The sequence below is a fragment of the Temnothorax nylanderi genome, unplaced genomic scaffold, assembly GCF_030848795.1.
Source record: "Temnothorax nylanderi isolate EJ_2023f unplaced genomic scaffold, tnyl_v1.0 TNYL_tig0156_pilon, whole genome shotgun sequence".
NCBI lineage: Eukaryota > Metazoa > Arthropoda > Insecta > Hymenoptera > Formicidae > Temnothorax > Temnothorax nylanderi.
The window spans coordinates 236,018-257,117 of record NW_027249218.1 but is presented as its reverse complement, the minus strand read 5'-3'; the positions used below and the strand labels follow the sequence as shown (position 1 = coordinate 257,117).

The 21,100-nt window shown below is 38.8% G+C and overlaps 1 protein-coding gene across 5 annotated transcripts in view; it reads left to right on the top strand.

Moving 5' to 3' along the window:
- Positions 1-21,100, top strand: part of LOC139777639 (E3 ubiquitin-protein ligase RNF220) — a 170,646-nt gene that overhangs the window by 145,122 nt on the left and 4,424 nt on the right. For all 5 annotated transcript variants that reach the window (XM_071715204.1, XM_071715203.1, XM_071715200.1 and 2 more), the window contains 3 exons: positions 15,767-16,038; positions 17,537-17,804; positions 19,506-19,978. In XM_071715204.1, the coding sequence (XP_071571305.1) occupies positions 15,767-16,038; positions 17,537-17,804; positions 19,506-19,978 (1,013 nt within the window). The remainder of the gene's footprint in view (positions 1-15,766; positions 16,039-17,536; positions 17,805-19,505; positions 19,979-21,100) is intronic.

The following is a 21,100-nucleotide window of genomic DNA, read 5'->3' as shown; positions in this document are numbered from 1 at the left end:
ACTCGCCGAAAAGGTAATATTTGTAAACTCGGAGATTTCGTGCGTTTAATTAAACAAACGGCCTTTCGCCGCCGGGCGATTCGCGGCTTGCCGCATGATAATTAGGATCATGCGAGACATGTTGCACCGCGCGGAGGTCAAGCGGTGTATAACGATAATTGAATCGGTTATCACGCGAGGGAGTTTGTTGCGGGAATTGCGCGATACGGATTAAAAATCGAAAAAACATTAATAGAAAAATCGGTGTTGTTTGAAATAACTCTCGCGATATCTAACGCGATGAAATCTCGCTTCTCATTCTCTCTTTTATTGCGATATTAATTAAGAAAATTTCTCAAGAGGGAGAAACGCCCGAATGGCTCAATATATTACCTCGATCGGGCTTCATCGCCCGATCGCAAATAAACGCGGGAGTCGGGGTGTGCAAGAAAAGCGATCGCGCTCGTTAAAGCGCGCCTCCGGGGTCCCCTGAACCGCGGGGAAAGCGCGAGAGGCATAAAATCGCGGCTACTCCCGATGTAAATTCAGCGTTTAGTGCTAATTAAATGATCCTTAACTCCCGCGATACTCGCGAGCCTCGCCTGGATCCCCGTAATAATTGCGCCTCGTCACGCTGCGGGCCCTTTAGTGCCCCGGCCGTGGCGTCGCGACTCCACCTGTCGCCGCGGGGCACCAACGCTGATACGCCAGCACCAATGTTACGCCTAAAGCCGAATTTACACAGTCCGCTCCCGGCGATCGTTTTCGGGGGTAAATTGCACAAAATAAAACGTATCGAGCGAGTTTTTATAACGCGTTGATCGTAATTACGCGAAAGTGACGTGACAAAAGGGAAGGCTTTTAATTTCTAAAAGGCCGTATATCGCGTCACGTTTTACTATACACTTGGCGTAAATAACGTTAAGAACTGTTCGGTCTTCGTGTAATGTAGTTCAGGTTTGAACAGGATGCCGAAAAAATCCGATAGTATACCCTTCTCGCTGTGTGCGTCCCGTTGCTGTTTATACGATAAATATTGACATAATACCTGGTTATTCCGCAATCAATGTCGGATTTTTTAAATAAGTTTCACGATCCGTGATGAGAATGTTTGTGACCGCGTCTAATGCTTTGCACAATATTACTTTTACTCAGAATTTGTAGAAACGCTATTTTTGAAAGTGATTTTTATATCTTTTTATCGTTATCACTTAACATACATCGATGTATATTTATTTTATTATTATTTTAATGAAATATTTATTTTCCTCGATTGCATTGCGCAGCCGATTGAATGCATGATGGACAATTCGCATATAACATGATGAGTGAAATACAATGTAAAGATTTGAAAGAGATATTATGAATAACAAAACTACAGGTGTATAACCATGTCTTTCTCTAGCATTGCCAAGAAATAGCATAAATCCCAGCACTCGAATGGGCCAGTAAGATTAATATCGTCCCACGCGACGTGCAACGTCATTCAGTTATTTTTTTTATCTCTGGCTGAGAACCGCGGTCGCTGGAAGTCTACGATTTCCATCATCTTTCTGTTATTCCAAGAATTTCCGTTTTTCAGTAGATTATTGCTACGCGGCATCGAAATGTAGATTGAGAGTTCTGTGAATAACCGAGAGATCGACGTTCCATCTTCCGTTAAATCCCTCGTCTCATCGTTAATGAACGCTGACGCGGATATTGGCAAATTTAATATTAAATGTACCTCCGCAAGAGTCGCGTTATTGCACAATTTTAAACTTTTTACGTATTAATTTAGACATATTTCACTAGCTGAGCACAGCTCCTTTTACCTTGCTTACATATATGTACGACGTAACGTAGTTAAAAATTGAAACGTTTATCGACATTTCTTGGAAATGTCGATTCACGGTACGTATTTGTTTGATTAATTCACATCTCTAGTTAGTGGTGTGTTACTCGACAGAATTTATGTTCTAATTGTCCACATGCCGCTTTTAAGTTAACAATAATTTAATCCAATGGCGCAAAATGGAAGACCGATCTAATGGTGGATGTAATTGCCGTCGTCGTTGAAAGAGCGATTAATTATTTTCGTCGGTTGCCTGCCGGTGCAACATCCGCGGTCGATAACGCGTTCAATCTTGCAGAGGTGCATCGGTTAATTCCATAATTTTATTTAATAGTACTCCTCGAAACGTATGGCTTTCGCCATTGTTGACGGTTCGAACATGACTCCTCGTGCGCGCGTGACAGAAACGTGTAAAATTTTCAACGATGATAGGAACGATATGTCAGATGATATGAAACTTGAAAATTTCAGTCTGAGACGAGTGCATCTTTCAGCGCAACGATTTAGGCATCATGCTATGGCAATGTGCTTGTGCTCATTTTTTATACATGTATATATATATATATATATACATAGATTGTTCACTCAGTGATAATCATTAATTCAGTAATGTTAACTTTAGGACAATCTTTTCTGTAGAAATATTTACATGTACAAGAGTAAGAAATTGGGACATTGGGGTTACACTATTAAATATTAAAGGATGAAATTTAAACCTATACCTTGAATTAAATAACATTTTGTTATTTTCCACCATGTGTGCCAAAATTTATTATTTTAACACAAAATGGTATTTTAACTTCATTGGTTTAGTTAAATTAACGACATATTGAGTAGTAGCAGTGATGACTTAGGTATATAAATGGCTAAAAATGACTCAAATTGAATATAATTTGGTACTACTAATTTAACAGAGTGCAAATCCATCCTTTAATTTTTATATTAAATTAACCGATTCGCCCTGATAAAATTATCAAAAAAAGATTATTACTGAGAGAAAAGTGTTCGGTATTTGCGACTATATAATTGCATAGTAAAATAATTATGGTTGGGGCTCTTATTTTTATATATAGTTATTATAGCTATAATATTAATAAAAATAACTTTATATGCATAAATCTTTCAATTATGGTCATTTTTATTATATTTATAGTACGATTATTATAGTACTTACTATACATAAATCACAAGTTATAGTGTATAAAACCATGTATATAGTTGAGCTAATTATAATTCACATTATTAAAATAACTATAAAAATATGGTTGGCATCAAAAATGAAAATTATAGCGAAATTGTGATAACTACTGTATTTTTCGCTCACGTTGTACGTTCTAGTGCAAATAAATCTCTCGTTGACGAAGATGTCACGCGTGGGGTGGAGACACGCGCGTCCACCCCCGGTCGCTCGCGCTTTCGACTTGCGGAGCCCGTAACCCACGCCGTCGAGACGACAACAGTTGCGGTTAAATGCCTGACACCCGGTGGCCGTGCCGGTCCCCGCCGCCCATCGAAATTTGGCTCCGCGTAACTCTTTCGGCTCCATACGACTCTCGCGAAAGGGGGTGGAGGGACTCCTCTCCAGGACTCTCTCTCTCTCTCTCTCTCTCTCTCTCGTCCGTGGCGCTTCGAGGGCGAACTCAGTTATTTAATTAAAACCGGATTACAGCGTGGCGGTGCCACGCCGCCGTTACAAGTGCCTACCGTACATCTGTAACCACCGGCGCCATCGATATATACTAATTGTTCTATCCGGATTAAAACGCGCGTAAATACTGCATCGCCACCGCCGGGCTAATTACCCGCAGCTTGTATTTCGCCGGAGTTGAACGGCGGTGAATTTTTGACGGCCGCGCGAAATCCGAGACAGGCATATGCAAAAAATCGACGGGCCCCAGCGAATTCGCCCGAATTCGTGAAATAGACTCGTCGTCCTACCGGGGCAATATCGAAAATTGTTACTTATTACCCGAGCCACACATACATTGATTGTCATTTACAGTAACAGCTCCGATATTATACCTGGTTCAAAATATGAGCTAAATCTGCTGAGTTAATGTTCGTTCCACATTTTTACGATTTTTAATTGATTCCTAAAGAGAAAATTAATCGGAGCTTTTTAGAATTTAGAGTTCTAAATTGTGAATTATATTATATGCGTGCCGATTTGCGATTAAAATGTTACAATAGGATAATTTGAAAGTTACATATTCTTGCTGGATATATGAAACAATGATTGTGTTGATTTGACTATATTCGTCTTGATAAAAGACTAATTTTTTTCTGTGTGAGCGTTACGATTATTTTAACTTACTTTGTACAAATTTTATTATAAAGGATTGTGTCTATACGTTGTCCACACTTACTTGTCAAAGTTCATATCGTAATTACCAGAAGAAAAGGGTGATTCGCGTCGTGAGGCTCGAAAATCCAGGTCGGCTTTCATCCCCGCCGACGCGACGCGGCGAGCGGCGCTTCACCCCTTCGCAGGCGCGGCGCGCCTCGCTGCCGCCCTTCGAGTCCGCGTTGATGTTCTCTATTAAATCAAAGAGGCATTCAGATGGCGGCCGATGCGCCAGGAATCCAAATCGGGGCCATAAACCCCCGAAAGGCAGCGCTCGAACTGCAGCCAAATATCTCTCGCCCCCGCCATTACGCGGCCGTCGCGTCGTCCGCGCGACTGCCAGTGTGCTCCGCAATCTCGAAAGCAAATTCTTTCCTTCGATTCAGAGAACAACCAGCGATATGAGGCATTCTCATTCGCTGGTAATGGATACGTGGATTTCGACGTAGTTATTCCTGCTAACTGGCATTATGGAAATGTTAATCGAACGTACTCTCTGACACGTGACTTGGCGATTATTACGAAACATCGCAGCTCGCGATTATTTTTTCAATCGAGACTCGTCTGCGACTCTCGGCGAGAGAGAGGGTGTCCCTTTCAATAAAGGCAGGAAAACGGAATATCGAGTACAGTAAACGGGCGCGGACATAAATTTGCGAGCGCATCTAATTGAAAGGGGAAAAGAAGAAGAACGGAGTTCACGCAGACGCTCCGCTTCGAAGGACAAAGAGGAGGAGAAGGAGAAGGAGGCGGAGGCGTGCTGCACACGGCCGGAGATAGAAATACGAGTTGTAAGATGGGATAGAGTATCGAGAGAGAGAGAGAGAGAGAGAGAGAGAGAGAGAGAGAGAGAGAGAGAGAGAGAGAGAGAGAGAGAGAGAGAGAGAGAGAGAGAGAATGAGAAGGGAAGACGGAGGGCGACGTGTTTGCCGGACCGCTCCGTGGGATATGTTAAACTGCTCGAGAATGTGTCGGCATTCCCCGGATAAACGACGAGAGAACGCGCGTGGCGCGGCCCGGAAACGAGATTCCATAAAAGAGGAGCGCCCGTGCGAATTTCAAGTATTAGATCGCGCCGCGCGATGCTTTTTGCTCCACGCTCTACTGTTCAGTCTATGTTGCGATGTTGCGAAATTGCCTCGCAATATCTTTTCGCGAGATATTATTGCTTCTCAGCAATACGCTTTCCCAATGTCTATTCTCTCTAAATCTCATAAAGTGATTTTGCCACTAATATTTTAGAGTGATTGCGATTATTACTCTAATTTGAGTAAATAAGGGCACGCGTAAGGCTGGGGCTACACTATGCGCGTTTTCGCGAATCCGATTCGCGAAAACGCGCATAGTGTAGCCCCAGCATAAGGTAGGAATGAATTTTTTCACTTAAATTTTTAGAGCGGCTACTCTACCGAAGTGATACAATCTCTAAAGTTATAATGAATCACGATTCACTAAAGATCGACTGATAAATGATTCTAACAGAGTAAAATTTGCCACTCAAAATTGTAGAGTGACATAATTCACTCCTATTGACACTGATCTACTGCACTGAGAAAAAAATACTTGAAAATTTATTTGTGAGATGTAAGGTTTATTTTATAGAAATAAATCTCTTATTTAAATACGGCGAAATAAAATTTTATTTCTAGTAAATAAACCATATATTTAATTTTTGAAATAAGTATTATTTATTAGAAATAATTGTTTATTTCTTCGGCATGAGTTGTTTAATTGTAAATATTAAACTTTCTTTAATTTTTATAAATCAATATATTTCTGACAAGTAAATTAAATGTTACTAAATAACTATAATTTTCTCTCACAATTTAATTATGAAGAAATGTTAAAACAAATCTTGGACAACATTATACTTATGTGACGACCTACGCCACTCACAAAACGCATCCGCGCATTTTTAACTTGGCGGAATCATATGTACTAGCAACTAGTTAGCGACGATGCTGCTATCAGCTGCTATTCTCACCTCGCAAGGGGTCTGTTTATATATTATGGCTGAATGTATTTTAAATACGAGCAACGCTTTCCATCATGCGCCGCCTAACGGTGTCGTCGCGAATTAGTTGCTGGTATATATAATTCCGCCGAGTTAAAAATGCACGGATGCGTTCTGTAAGTGGCATAGATCGCCACAATTCACAACGATGGAGCAAGATTCTAATAAGTAAATTTGCAATATAAGATATTACTCATTAGAGCAAAGTGACGCCTTTCAATGTTAACACATTAAGAACATTTGTCCTCAGCCAACAAAGCAGAAAAGCAAAAGTTTATCTGTATATTGACAGCCGTCTCACTTTGCTTTAATGAGTAAGATATTATGTTACAAACTTATTTATTAGATTCTGGCTTTATCGTTGTAAGAACTTGTTCACACGAAGCGTTTCTGCCGCGCGATTGCTGCCGCGCGTTAACGTTTGCACGAGACGCGCGCTGTCGCGAGGCGAGGTGCGACAACACACGCGTGTACGCGAAACGGCGTACGCGCGACGACGAGCGTCTACGATACGCTTTGCGGCATTTTAGATCTATATACGACATTCGCCGTCGCGCGTACGCCGTTCCGCGGGTATGCACGCGTTCTTGCATTTTGCCTCGCCATAACGTGCGACTCATGCAAACGTTGACGCACGGCGGCAATCGCGCGGCATCCGCGAGACAGAAACGCCTCGTGTGAACAGGCTCTAAATGTAATGTGTCTAAGATTTGTTTCACTTTGTCTTTCACTTTTTGAACTAACAGTTCAACTTAAAACACTGTACACTCAACATAAATCACAGACAGTCACCACAGAACGACAACGCACCGCCACGACCACCACTAGTCCGCCATATTGCACGATGCAATGCGATCAGTAAGCTAGAAATTAAGCTTGATCCAAACAAGTGAAACATTTGTTTCCAAGACATAAATTTAGTTTCCGGAAATAAATGTCATTTGTTTATAAATCCTATTCTATTATAACTAAATATTTTGTTGCTATAAAAAAATGTAAGTTTGCCGCAAGTAGATTTATTTTTCCAGCTATAAATAAATAAAAATTTTTTTACAATTAATAAGAAAAATTAGGCATATTTCACAGAAATGTATATTCTGTCATCGTAATCAATTTTTTTTATAGCCAATAAATATCGAAGAAAATATCACAAATAACATTTGTTTCTGAATATTTCGACTTTTTTCTCTCCTATTGACACTGATCTACTGCGCTCGAAAAGAGTGCTTTTTCAACTGAAGTGCGATTTCACTCCAACTTATAGAGTGCAATTTTACTCTTCCTTAGAGTGGCGAATCGCTCGAAGTGCACAGGCTCAATTTTCACTTTTCATTACACTTGCATTTCACTCGTTTTGAGTGATATTTCACTCTTCGACTTTTCGAGAGTTGCGTACTCCTGAAACTTCACTTGATCGTCTTATTTTTTATCTTAAAAATACAACGCTCAAATAACTATCTTCGTTAAGTTACTTTGATTTTTACTATGCGTTATTGTTATAATTTTTTTCTATGAACAAACACGTAATTAAATTTGTTAAAATTAACGAGATACAAATATCTTTGTCTCGATATAACCAAGATCGATAATACTACATTTCTTATTCGTCATCTCATTATCGATACATTATAAGCATTGAATTACGATCATTGAGTACACATAATTAAATACCGTACCTCCGAATAGACGTCGATCTATGAAAGTATACCCGGTTGTTCTATTTCTCCAGAAATGGAGATGATCGACGTTTAATTCGATTGATTGGCAATAGTTCACGTTTGCGTCGGATGGAATTAAGTGAGCTGAGAATATTGAATCACTTACTTAGGTCGTCTTTCCTCGACTTCCTCTCGCTGTTGCAAATGACAAACGTATTCTCACACGAACAAAATACAATTGTGTAATAACTTGATCGTATTAAATTTATCTAAATTTACATCGAAAACTAATATAATCTGAATCCAATATTAAAGATGGATAATTATGTAAAGTGAAGATAACAGTATTATATATTTTTTCCCTTGGATTTTAATTAAGTACTATAAAGACGTTTATCTCTTTTATTGCGCAGAAAATAAATAAGTTTTCTAATTTAAATTGTAAAGAAAAGGACACAAAGTTAACCTCGGACTATAGTTAATCGACACATTGATTATAAAAAGATGATTATAATTCATAAGAGAAAATAAATGCATTAAAGATTTTTGGAACATCACAAATATGTTATTATTTTGTTATTCAAGAAAGATATTTAATTTCTAATATCCACGGTTCGTCGATCAACCATGCGCAGCTCTTTCCCCTAATTCACAAAGGCATAACGCTTCTGGCTCCGAAAGAAGTTCGTCGTGACCTTATCGCCGTTATCATCAACGGTCGTTGGAACGTCAAAGGGAGTGATTCGCGTTTAAGGACCTCCGTCTGCTGACATAATTAACGGAAGCAACGTCGTTTTCTCGCGAAGTGGTTCGCGGGAGGGTTTGCGAAAATAAAAAGAGGATTCCGAGGAGGAGAAGGAAGGAAAAAGAGATGTCAACAGCTGGCTAAGCCGCGGTTCTTTCTCGGTATCTCCATCTCATTCGTTCTCCCGCGCGGTGCGCCCTCCATTCTTGTCGCCTTTTCAGTATCTGTACTCAACGTCTTATCGCACTCGCCTCGTTCCCGTAAAATGTTTTCACTTCTGTGAAATTCTCGAAAACGTACGACAGCATTTTCCAACTCTTTCTCTCGCTCTCTTTGGAAATTATTTTCGCATTGCTGACACACGAGCGTATGGATTCTTCGCTGAAAATTGGAGAAACGTGATATCTGTCGTAATATTTCTCTGACGATCGCAGCTTTCACGCTTCTCGCGTCAATTCTTGAATAAAAAGGCCAAAAACGTGCAAGAGCATATCAAAAAGTTAGTCGTTGAAAGCAGCGTTCAACTTTTGAATATTACCTCTCCATAAATAACTTGAATGTTAACTTAATTTTTTTTATTTTCGACTATTTATCTTTTTTTGCTCTTTAGTACATTTCCCGAGCTGATGAAATTTTATTTTACACGAAAATTTTGGAATAGTCAATAGAAATATTTCGAACGTAAGGAGCTAAAAACTTACAGGAACCGCAAACAGACGGAGATTCTTCAGTTCTCACGACCGCCGGAATTTCGCTCGCCCTCGATTTCTTTCGTCGCGAGTCTTTTCTTTCGATTAAAGGACAATGCCTTTCGTCGCTATCCCCGCGTTCTCTCGCGAGGCTATCTCTCCAGCCGTGACCATAACTGCGCCATCATTTACACTTAGTCCCCTTTAGAGCGGCACCGGGGTGGCCCCCGAGATAGAGCGGTCGCGTATCTTTAATTAAAAGAGGCGCTCACCATCTACTTACCCCGACGCCGAAATAAAAAGACGCGACCGTGTGTACAGGCGGAGAGGGGGGGGGGAAGTGTCGCGATATTAAAGCACCGCGCGCGCGCGAGCCTGAAAGGCTTGGGGTAAATAAAGATGTTACACCGTTCTTAACGGCCAATCGTCGGTGGAGATAAGAATCCCGCGCGCCCAGCTGATTCGGCGTGTCTTCTTCTTTCTCATTTAGTCACACAATCGGATTTTCCCATTATCTCTCGTAGTCATTTAATTTAATCTAAAAAAATATATAACATCGTAAAATGGGGTGAATAAAGTTAGTTTTTAAATTTAGAGGGGTTGATATGTTTGCCCGATGATTTCTTTGCAACTCGACTGCAATCCGTATTTTTCAAAATTGAATGAAGACAGAAGATATGATGTGTTCATTATGCTCGTTCGAATCATAAAATTAGATACGAGATTTCGCGTGCATTTCTCCATGTGCATTTGCACAGCGATACTATGTAAACATAAAATACACAAATTATGTAAACTCTTATTGCACGATTCAAGCACTATGTTAAAAATTTTTATTCTTTTGAAAGAAGTCGATATTTTTTTATGCAATCTTATTTTATGCTTCTTCTGCATGTATTAATGCTTATGTATTTTGTCAATTATATTATATACCTGTATATTGAAATATTAAAAATATAATAATATATTAACAAGCTGAATTAGAGCGATAATGGAATGCACGATAATAAAATACAGATGCGAGAAATAAAGATGAATTTAAAAGGTATCTAACGGAAACTCGTAAAAAGATTATTCTTCTCTGGTCATTAATTATCTTCTTCCGGTTACGCATTGCTTATACAAAGGCTATGTTCAAATAAGGACCGACGAAACAATGTTTTTTGGATCTAAAGAATATTTTACGTCTTTCTGACTTAAATCGTTCAAGACTTTTCAGCATGGTCATAAATACTCATTTTCTTACATATTTTTAACTTCTGATTCCTATCTCTTACTTGCATCACTAAAAAAATTTTCAGACTATCACCTCAGTCATATATCCATAGTATATTCCGACACAAGATTACACTTGATATTCTTCGTGCATCACATTAATTAGTAACATTAATTTCAGTTTTGTTGAACTTTTAATTTTACAATTACGATATTTAATAAAAAAAATTTTATTTTTATTTCGCTTGCCACTAAATATCCTTAAATAACGACTCGCGTGAAATATAATTTTGTTAATTTTATGTCATAAACGTCTACACATGTTAAACATTGTGACATTACGATGCATGTCTTGCTCGAATATCGAGCTTTTCATTTTCTTTTATCCTTTTTTCGATTGCCGAACTATATATCGCGTGCCTTTATTTATATTCGCATAAAATGCCGTACTTAATGAGGCTGCTATGCGGACAAAACGCGAAAATTACACAAACGCAATTATAGACACTATATCGAATAATGTCCGCGTCCGCCAGAGGAAATCACGGCGGAATCATCCAATTAACGAAATACCTAATTTTCAATGAAATTCCCATTATACTGCATACGGGAATAAGCTTTAATATTAAAGCATTTTATTAAAACGTAAAATATTAAAACACTGTAATGCATCCAGTGCTCGTCAAATAGCGTCCGTGTTTGTACTGCAAACGTTTCGTGCGCATTTGCAGCCCGGAAACAAATTATATCATTTCCTACCCTGCTTACCGCCGCCGCCGTCGCAATCGGTAAATATTCCACCGTGCGCAGGCAGGAATTTAAAAGTCATCGCCAACCATAGTTGATGACATTTATCGAATATTATAATACTGAGGACATAATGAGAATGAGCGTTATCGCATTATTTTTGTGATCGAAAGAATTTATTATAAAATAAAAATGTTCTGTCTTACTCTTTTATTAATATATTATATTAAATTGTAGAGAGATTACGTATCGTATAATTATAGTCAGAGATTGAAAATAAATATAAATATATACTTTTAAAGTAATGGTTGATATTGCATAGTTATATACTAATTTTTGAATCTATGATTTTCATACACTTTGTCCTTTTTTAACATAATATAAATCATAAATTATTTTTGCATTTTTTTTAATTGCAGAAAAGTAGATTTTGTTAAAAAGTCTGATAGTAAATCATTTTTCAGTGAGAAACTTCGCCTTCTTACACCTACGAATAATAATTATTATGTAAAAAATAAGATAACAAAACAGCCTTGCGTGGAAGTAATAAAATAGATTTCTTTTTTGCGTTGAAGATACCGGAGTATTTGACACATAAACAAGCCATCTCCTCTCTTTCCGGAAACCGCGAGAACATCTCGCGAGTCCCGCCGTCTATTTTTACAAGTCGACCCTTGAGGGTCAAGATTTGGAGGGCGAGGGATACGCCTATATCTTTGCGTTGTCGACGTGAAACATTTGTCGTGAACAAATCCTCATGGCTACGGACACCACCGGATCGTCTTTTGTCAAAACAAACGAGCCGATCTCGCCCTCGAGTTATATTTAAACGATAAAAATTGAAAGATTACAGAGTAATTTGTTTTGTTTTATGTTATCATATTCTAGAATATTTTATACGTCCGATATTTTAGAGTCGTTTACGTATGTACGTAAGGATAACAGAATCGTAAAGAATTAATGAGAGATCAAAACAAATTCTTCAAATACCATTCGATAGCTTCGAGTTGTTCGCAATTATTGTTTCGCAAGTTTCTCTTTGTTTTTTGAAAAGACGTCATTTGGCGTTATCGTCGGAAAATAGCGGCAGATGTGGGCACTCAGCAGCACGTTTATTTTCGTACGCTCCTACGGAATTCGTGTCAGGAAGTAATATTTTTTCCTGATTCATATTTTTCTTCCCATTTCTTGTACAATCGGCATTGTACACATAACAATCAAGATGCGATCATAAATTGAAACATTATTTTGTATGATCGGTAGATATGATTCATAGATAATAAAATAATATTAGAATTATGCAAAAGTTAGTTTGCGACAGTGATTATTATTCTCCATAAAATTTTCGCAAAATAATTATGATTAATTTATTATATAATAAAATTTTACATACAAATAACATGTCAATTAACAAAGATAAGCGAAAAGACACGAAAGAAAGAGAGAGAGAGAGAGAGAGAGAGAGAGAGAGAGAGAGAGAGAGAGAGAGAGAGAGAGAGAGAGAGAGAGAGAGTACGACTTCTAGTTAAAAATTTATTGCTAAAGTAGTATCTAATCAGGCAACCGACATAACGAATCGAGAGATCTCATTAAAAAGCAAAAACGCATTGAAAATTACAGCGGCGCGGCGCGCTGATTAAAGCTTTCGAGAGCTTTCCGGCTGGCGTGTTTATCACCGGAAGGAAAACGCGTTTTTAAACGTGATAATTCGATTTATCACTCGTCCTGACATCGATATCGTCGTATAAGCAGACATGCCTGCCTAACTAGATTTCCGCGATAGATCGCTCGTTAATCTATCCAATCTATTTATAGCCGTTTGCAGCAGACGAAGAGCGATTTATTATTACAGATGGAATTGCAATTGAGAGATTTCATCGTGTGAGTAACGAGACCAATTTTGAAACGACGACAATTTGAGAACTATTTCGAAGTAGGATGAGCACGTAGCTCGAGGTATAATGAATGTGTAAATCATCGCCCGCCCCATTCTTTAATCTTTTTCTTTAAAATATCGTAACTAATTAAGATAAATTTCAATTTCTCACATTATCAGAAAATAATATATATTTTTTGTTATTCACATAATTTACTTATATTTAGTTTATAATGACAGATTTTTAATAATTATTTAGTGAGCACTTTAATTGCGCAAGCAAAAAATTGTCTAAAACCGTACCTGATTTAACTGATACAGAATGGTTTATCTAATAAGTGAAGGAGACTCGATCGTAAGTGGGTATAATTTCCGAAAGGAATTACCCACAATATAACTGATAAATCTCGTGTCATTTCTTCCTTCAAATCGACTTTCTTCATCTCGTCGTCGCGACATTAATTCCGCCGACTTCCGTTACCCGCGATGTTACCGCGCCTCGCGAGGCGGACCGTGATTATCACTCAGGAATTTCAAAGTGCACGCAAAGTGCATGTACGCATTCACGCGTCGTCAACCTCGCGTTATTTTATCATCGTGGTCTCACAATCAGTAGCTTACGTCTTACGTCCAACGAAACTCGTCGAGGCATCCAATTATGCAAAGTGCATCTAGATGTATCCCTCGCGATAAATCGAGAAGCAACGATCTGCTTCGCGTTTTTTACACACAAAGAGATTCGAAAAATGCTACGATTCAGATAAGTGGCGATTGATGTAGATACTTAAAGATTATACTTAAACTTTAATTGAAAATATTGGATAGCAAAAGATAAGAAAGTTATCTTGCTCTAACTTACTGGAATATTTTATAATTCATATAGAATTAAATATTTTGATAATTTGTATTTGAATTAATGAAATCAGTTAAGATAAATCGATTCGTTGAATCGTCATTTTTCTTGTAAATTGATTATTTTCTAACATTCCTCAAAGAACGGAAAATATAGTATATATATTCATATCATATTATCCCGCACCGTTATCATTACGGTGTTACGTAAATCAAGGTACAGTTTTAAACGACCGTAAAGATAGCGCGACACATTGGTAATACGATGTAAACAAAATTCCAAACGTGCTTCTTCGGGCCTGTCGGCGTAAATTCCAATGCATGACAAACGTTCGTCCCGCTCGGTTTCTTACAAATCGCTTCTAAATAATTCCGCGCGTCATGTCTGGTCGATAAATTCGAATCGCAGTTGTAACGTTATCCGTAAAAGAGCCGAGACACGCTTAGATTTCAACTTAGATTCGACCGTCTTGAGCCGGCTCGGAATCGTCGCGCTTTTCCGAAAGTAAAACTCGATTGGCATCCGCCTGACGGACGCATCGCAATCGCGTCGTCCTGATTCTCGGGCGCTTCCTCATCCGCGCGATAAATATTTACCGTCGTACATAAAGGCTCTCTCATCTCGGCATTCTTCCAGCACGCGGCGACGTTATGAAGCCACCTTGAGATACGGGCGATTAACGCGTAATTAAAATCAACCGGCGGAATCCGGCACGTCGGCACCGCGAACTTTCCCTATAAGTTTATGCATTTACCTCTCGATGCCGCCGCGCGCCGCGCCGTGCCCCGCGCGAACCGCGGGGCGCACAGGCGGCGACAGGCTTTCGCAATTAATTATGCATTCCCCGTCGGAGTGCGTCCTGGTCTGGCCGCACGGACTACGGAGCGACGGCTCCGAGACAGAAGTATCCCGCTGGATTACCGCGGGCACGCGGCCGTTTGCGCCGCGCTTTTTCCCTCGCCCATCTTCTGCCGCCCCCCCCTCCCCTCCTTCCATCCCTCTTCTCCTCGGCTGCCTTTCCGCCTTTCCTGCCTCTTCTTCTTTTTTCTCCCCCTCCCCCTCCCCTTTTATTCGCCGTTTTACGGGGCAATAAATTGCGAGTAAACGAGCCGGACCGCGTTGACCTACGACGGTGGTTTTCGTTTCGCGGCTCGTTTCTGGGCTTAATGCGACGCGCGCGTCCCGACGGCGAGGACGACTACGTCGCGAAAAGTAATTACGACGCGAGTTGAATACTTTTTAAATCGCGTTAGCCGACGTCTTCCAAGAGGCGCGGCGCCGGTGATCCCATTCCTCGAGCGCACGCGCTGGCTAAATCCTCACTTTCTGAGGACATCAAAGGCATCCCTTAAATGCGTTTAATTGTCAAATAAGAGGGGATTTCTTTCTTTTCTTTCCGTTTTCCTTCTTACTGAAAATTATTTCACCGACAATACTTTCCATTGACGCACAAGAACGATATACGAGTACGTTGCCGTAATGACACTTATTTCTGTTTGAAATATTTAAAAGAAATTTGGAAGAATTGTTCTATAAGTAATTTGGCGCAGTTACTGCCTAAAGTATCTTTATTACTTGCTATTGAATTATAATGAAAAAAAAGAGCAACTTAAGAGACATGAAAAAGATTATTATCTTTTCTGATATTTTACGAACTTTACGAAGTATTAATACAATTGATAAATAATTTTCAAGTATAACAATATAATTGACATCAGCTCGTTCTGTAAAGTCTGTAAAATCGACATTATCTTAGTATATAGGTATCAAATAAAGCTATTCTAATCGTAATTTGAATTCTTTTTATTTCAGGCAAGAAGAAATTCCCCTCGGATCCATCTTGCTGTCCGGTTTGCGGAGTGACAGTGAGACCTCAAGAACTGGAGCAACATTTCGCTCAGGAGCTCGATCGATTGTACAAGGTCTCCTCGGCGTCTTCAAGACCTCGACCCTCGAGGTCGACCTTACCGCCGACGCATCCCCAAGATCATCCCCATGGCCCGATGCTGCACGCCCCATCGGCGGCGGACGGCACTCCTCAGGGTAGATGGGAGACATACAAAAGGATCAAGGCCAATAGACAAGTAACGTATTCGTTATTTCCTGTTTAACCCTTTGTTACACAAATTTTTGTTTGTTTTTAATATATGGCGGTTTTTAGGGTTGCTAATTGCAAAGCTGAAATCGATAAATAAATCAAAATAAAAGATTCAATATGGCAGTCAAGTTGAACAAAATTAACTGTGATTTGTACGAATAAACCGGGCTAACTAAGAATCAGCGCGGTAAATGATGCGCGAAAGTTTTATTTATATTTTCATTTTACATATTTTACATAGTTTTATTTATATTTTTATTTTACATTTTTCGCAATGATTTCTTTACAGTTATTTAGATGCATATAGCATCAAAAATTAAATCGAATCGATTTAATTAGGTGTAGAGGGGGATTTTACTACTCCAGTCGGAGCTGTGTTTCAAGTCTGACAAATCTAGTCGGCACGCAGTCAAAGGTTGGAAAAAATATGTAAAATAAAAATATAAATAAAACTTTCGCGCATCATTTACCGCGCTGGTTCTTAGTTAGCCCGGTTTATTCGTACGGATTTTCCATTGGAACCTATACTTCGAATTTTAACTATGATTTATTTACGTATAAAATTTTATACGTAAGAATTTTTCCTTCTATTTCAAATCTGCAGTCAAAATTTGAAAATGACGGATCCAATATCGAAGAAATTTTTGCTGTTTTTTAATGAAAAAGTCTAATATAAATAAAAAAATATAAATATACCGCAAATGTAAGTTAAATATAAATAATTTATCAAAATTCTTACAAGAGAAATCTTGCAAAGTATCAAATTCCGCTTGTAATGAATTTTTATTTTAGAAGTGATAAATGAATTTAGAAATTATCAGTGAAGAGCCAAGCAACGGAAAAATAATTACATATTTATTCGGTTCATATACAAGTCTTAGGAACATAACGATACCATAGTATATTGTGCACCAAGGGACGAAAGTAGCGTTTTTCAGACGAGTGTGAAGTTTGCCGCCCTCGCCTTTGGCTCGGACGGCAAATCACATGAGTCTGAAAAAGCTTTCGACCCGAGGTGTACACGATATTTTTCACAATACCTTTACGGAAAGTTCGACTTTCATGCCTAGAGAGAGGCGAGAGTGGCCAAATTCACGCCAGGGCTTATACTTTCCTCCCTAGGAAAGAAAATTGATACTTTCCACTCGGCATAGCGGGCGGAAAGTATTAATTTTCTTCCCTAGGGAGGAAAGTAAGCCCTGGCGTGAAATTGGCCACTTTCGCCCCTCTCTACAGGCATGGAAAGTCGAACTTTCCGTGGGGGTGTTGTGAAAAATATGTTACACAAACCAATTATGAAATACGTAAAAACATAGAAAAATTGCGAAGAAGTAGGTGTTCTCAAATAGGGACAACAAAGGGTTAATCGCGTAAAGTTTTCATGATCTTTCTCTCTCTCTCGAAGCAAATTGGGGGATTTTGACGAGATACGAAACGTGATGATTACTGATTATAATATATGCTTGTTGTTTTTTTATGCGCAGGCCAGAATACGCGTTAAGAATCGGAAGCGAAAAGCGGACGAGGCGTCCTGTCCGGTTTGCAGCGAGAGGCTGTCGGGCACCCCGGAGGAATTGAATCAACACGTCGACCGATGCCTGAACAAGCAGAACAACGGGAACCCGGCCGGGCAGAACGCGAACGTCGACGAGGAGGAAGTCGACGTCGAGGGCGACCCCGAGTACGAGGAGTACGAATGGGCCGGCCAGACAAGAGTGCGCGCCACTTCCATGCTCGTCGGTGGGTTCTCCGGTAAGTCCATTTGCGGCGCAAAATTACACGCGCATTTATTATGTCACGCGCAGAATTGTACAAATATTTGTATTAAATTTGCGGTTATTAAGCACGTATAATGCACGACTTTATATTTACCTAAAAACGTCAGATTAATAGGACGTTAAATATATTTATGGGAAAGCGCAAAATAAATGTGCGCTCGATAATTACGAATTTTACGACAGATGTCATAATCGTATATTTATTTAGTTTGCCTTTTGAAATAAAAAAAAACATTTCGTATCGTTTGAGATTACCTAATGTAGAGTGACAGTAGACTATGAACTTCCGTAGCAAAAACATACTTTACACCAATTGCATTTAGATACTTTTTAAGAAAAATTATTCTGATATTTTATATGCTACAAAAAATTTAAATCTATAAATCCATATGCATAGCTACATTCAACTTTTCTTCTCTAACAATTAACCCAATTCCTTTTACATATCATATTTTTAGAGATATATTTGTGTAGATTATAACAGAATAAAAAAAATCTGACCCAGGATGAAAAAGAAAATTTAAGTAGGGTTGTGTGGGGTGATGTGCAACATGGGGTGATGTGCAACGTTTCCGATTCCTGGTCTGCATGTCGACATTTGACAGAACTGCATACTGCCATCTGTTTGTGTTGACAGTACCTTGTTTTAGATAAATAACTCGCGAGATAGCACGCACCCTGGTTTGCTGTACGAAAAGCGAGTTAAATTTCTCGAGCTGAATGTAATTTTTGCTTTTCACATTTATAGTGATTTCGTGAATTGGTTTTAGTCATCTTATAGGTAAACATTTTTATATTGTTAGTTTTTCAAGTACTTTTGATAATCCAAAGCGATTTTGTGATTTTCTTACATTGTGTTGGTGTCACGCCAGTCCGCGCAAAATAGCGTGTTTGGGGTGATGTGCAACATGATGTGAAATGTGTCGACATGCAAGGTCGCAACTATTTTACTTGTGACAACTGCGATTCAGATGATGAAAAATAAAGTTTTTTGCGTTTTTTCCTTTCATTATATTAATTTTTAAGCGATAAATAAATAAGAAATCAAATAAAAAATGATTTTTTTTTTCAGGTCGATTACAACACAGTGAAATTTTTTGTTCACCAGATTTCGATTAATTTGTATTTTTTTACCTTAATTTTACCTGTGTTGCACATCACCCCAAGAAAATTTGAAAATGCTAAAACAGACGTTTTTAAAAACTCGAAAAATTTTTAGGAAAAATTTAAAATTTTGAAAATCTAATCACGCAGAATTTTAGTATTTTCCTTCCTCTACATTATACAGCCATGATATATTCAAGAATTTGATTTTTGGATATGTTTTCCGAGCAACGAGTGAAAGTGTTGCACATCACCCCACATAACCCTAGTTGTTGGTAATATGTGCCTCTATACTGTTAAATATTGAAGGATGACATTTAAACCAATGCCTTGAGTTAAATAACATTTTGTTATTTTTAACTACCATGTGTGTCGAAATTTATTATTTTAACACAAAACAGTATTGAGTAAGAGCAGTGACGATTCTATAGGAATGGTAAAAAATGACTCAAATTGAGTACAATTCGACTTTATGAATTTAACAAGCATGTAATTTCTCCTCAAGTTTTCACTTTCACGCGTCGTTCCGCACCGAAACGCGCTGAGAGCTCGCCGCTCTTCTGCTTCGCAGCTGCAGGCCTCGCCACTTCCTCGAGCAACCGCGGCGGTGCCAGGGGCGGGGGCGGGGGCGGGGGCGGCAATCACGAGGACGAGGACGTTGATCTGGTGGTCGACGGCGACGACGCCGCCGAGTTCGGGCCCGCTCAGTACTCCGAGGCGGACGTGGTCGCGCCGCGGGTCGACGGCACGCTGCGCGAGCAGAAGGAACGGGACGCGCTTCGCGAGGCCGTCATCTCGCCGAACGCGCCACACACGCCACAGCAGCTGACCCCGGACTCCGGACTGACGGCACAGGGCCTGGTCGAGGTGAAGCCGGAGCCGGGCGCTGCGACGCCCGTCGCCCAACAAAACGATCCCGACGAGGGTACTTCCGTGTCGCCCAGGAGGGACGGCGACACCCCCGTCATCGAGGCCCTCCGCGGCCGCATCCGCGAGCTCGAGGCGGAGATGCGCGTGCAACCCTTCAAGTGTCTCATCTGCATGGTGAGTTAATCAATCTCGACGATTATGAATAAGGCGGGATTTTTGAATTGCGTCTCTGATTCAAGAAACACTCCGGCGTTTAGTTTTAGACAGCAGTGAACTTGTAGCGTGACTGTACAAAGTTTATTTAACGTTATTCCAGTGCCATTGCAATGGTATACACAGAAAAAAATTAATCTTTAATTTAATCAAGACAAATATATAAAGCAAAAACATATAATTTTCTTAAAATAATTTTATATTTTTGTATTTCAAAAATGTTATAATTTAATTTGAATATTATATAATTGTCACATAAAGAGTACGATATGATTATTTTGATAGTGATGTCTTTTTCTTCTTCATTGTAACAAAATAAAATTAAATCAACATTAATTTGCGTTCACGTAAAGAATATAAAGATTAAGATTTACATGTCAAAAATAAAGATATTCTATAAATAAGAACGTTTTTTTTCTGTGTATACTTGAATTTCGAGGTAAATTCGAGGTATAAAAGTAAACGTGATTTTTTACAAATAATATTTTATTAATATTAAACTAGAAAGTAATCGAATATGCACGTACATTAATTCCTAAATTTTTTAAACAAAGAAACGAAATTAAGCTAAAAAGTACTGCATGGAATTGTAGTTTTATTGAAATTTCACAGAACAATTTATTGTTTGAATAATACAATTCACGAAATAAATTAAACGATCGTAATAATAAAAATTAGGTTTCGCTCTCTGACGATTATTTAACGTAAAAAACTGAACCGATTAACTTTCGAACGCTAATACGGCATATAATTGTAATTGAGTCACTGTAATTAGTCCATCTTGTATCATATATATAGATAACTTGCTGGTTTGAATATTGTGAAAAATCAAATTGAACATGCGAAAAATAAGCCGGAAAAACGGCGCGCGCTTTATATCGTATTTTATATATTATTACGTTCTTGTAATATTACATTATACATATTATTTCATCGCGTTTCGTTCGCGATCTGAAAACGGATGTTTTCGCAACTCGTAAATAATTGCGTACGACATATATAAAATGCGCGTAAAATTCGACCGCGTTCCTCCCATCGGCGATAGCTTGAAATATTTAAATGGCCGAAATAAATTATTCCCTA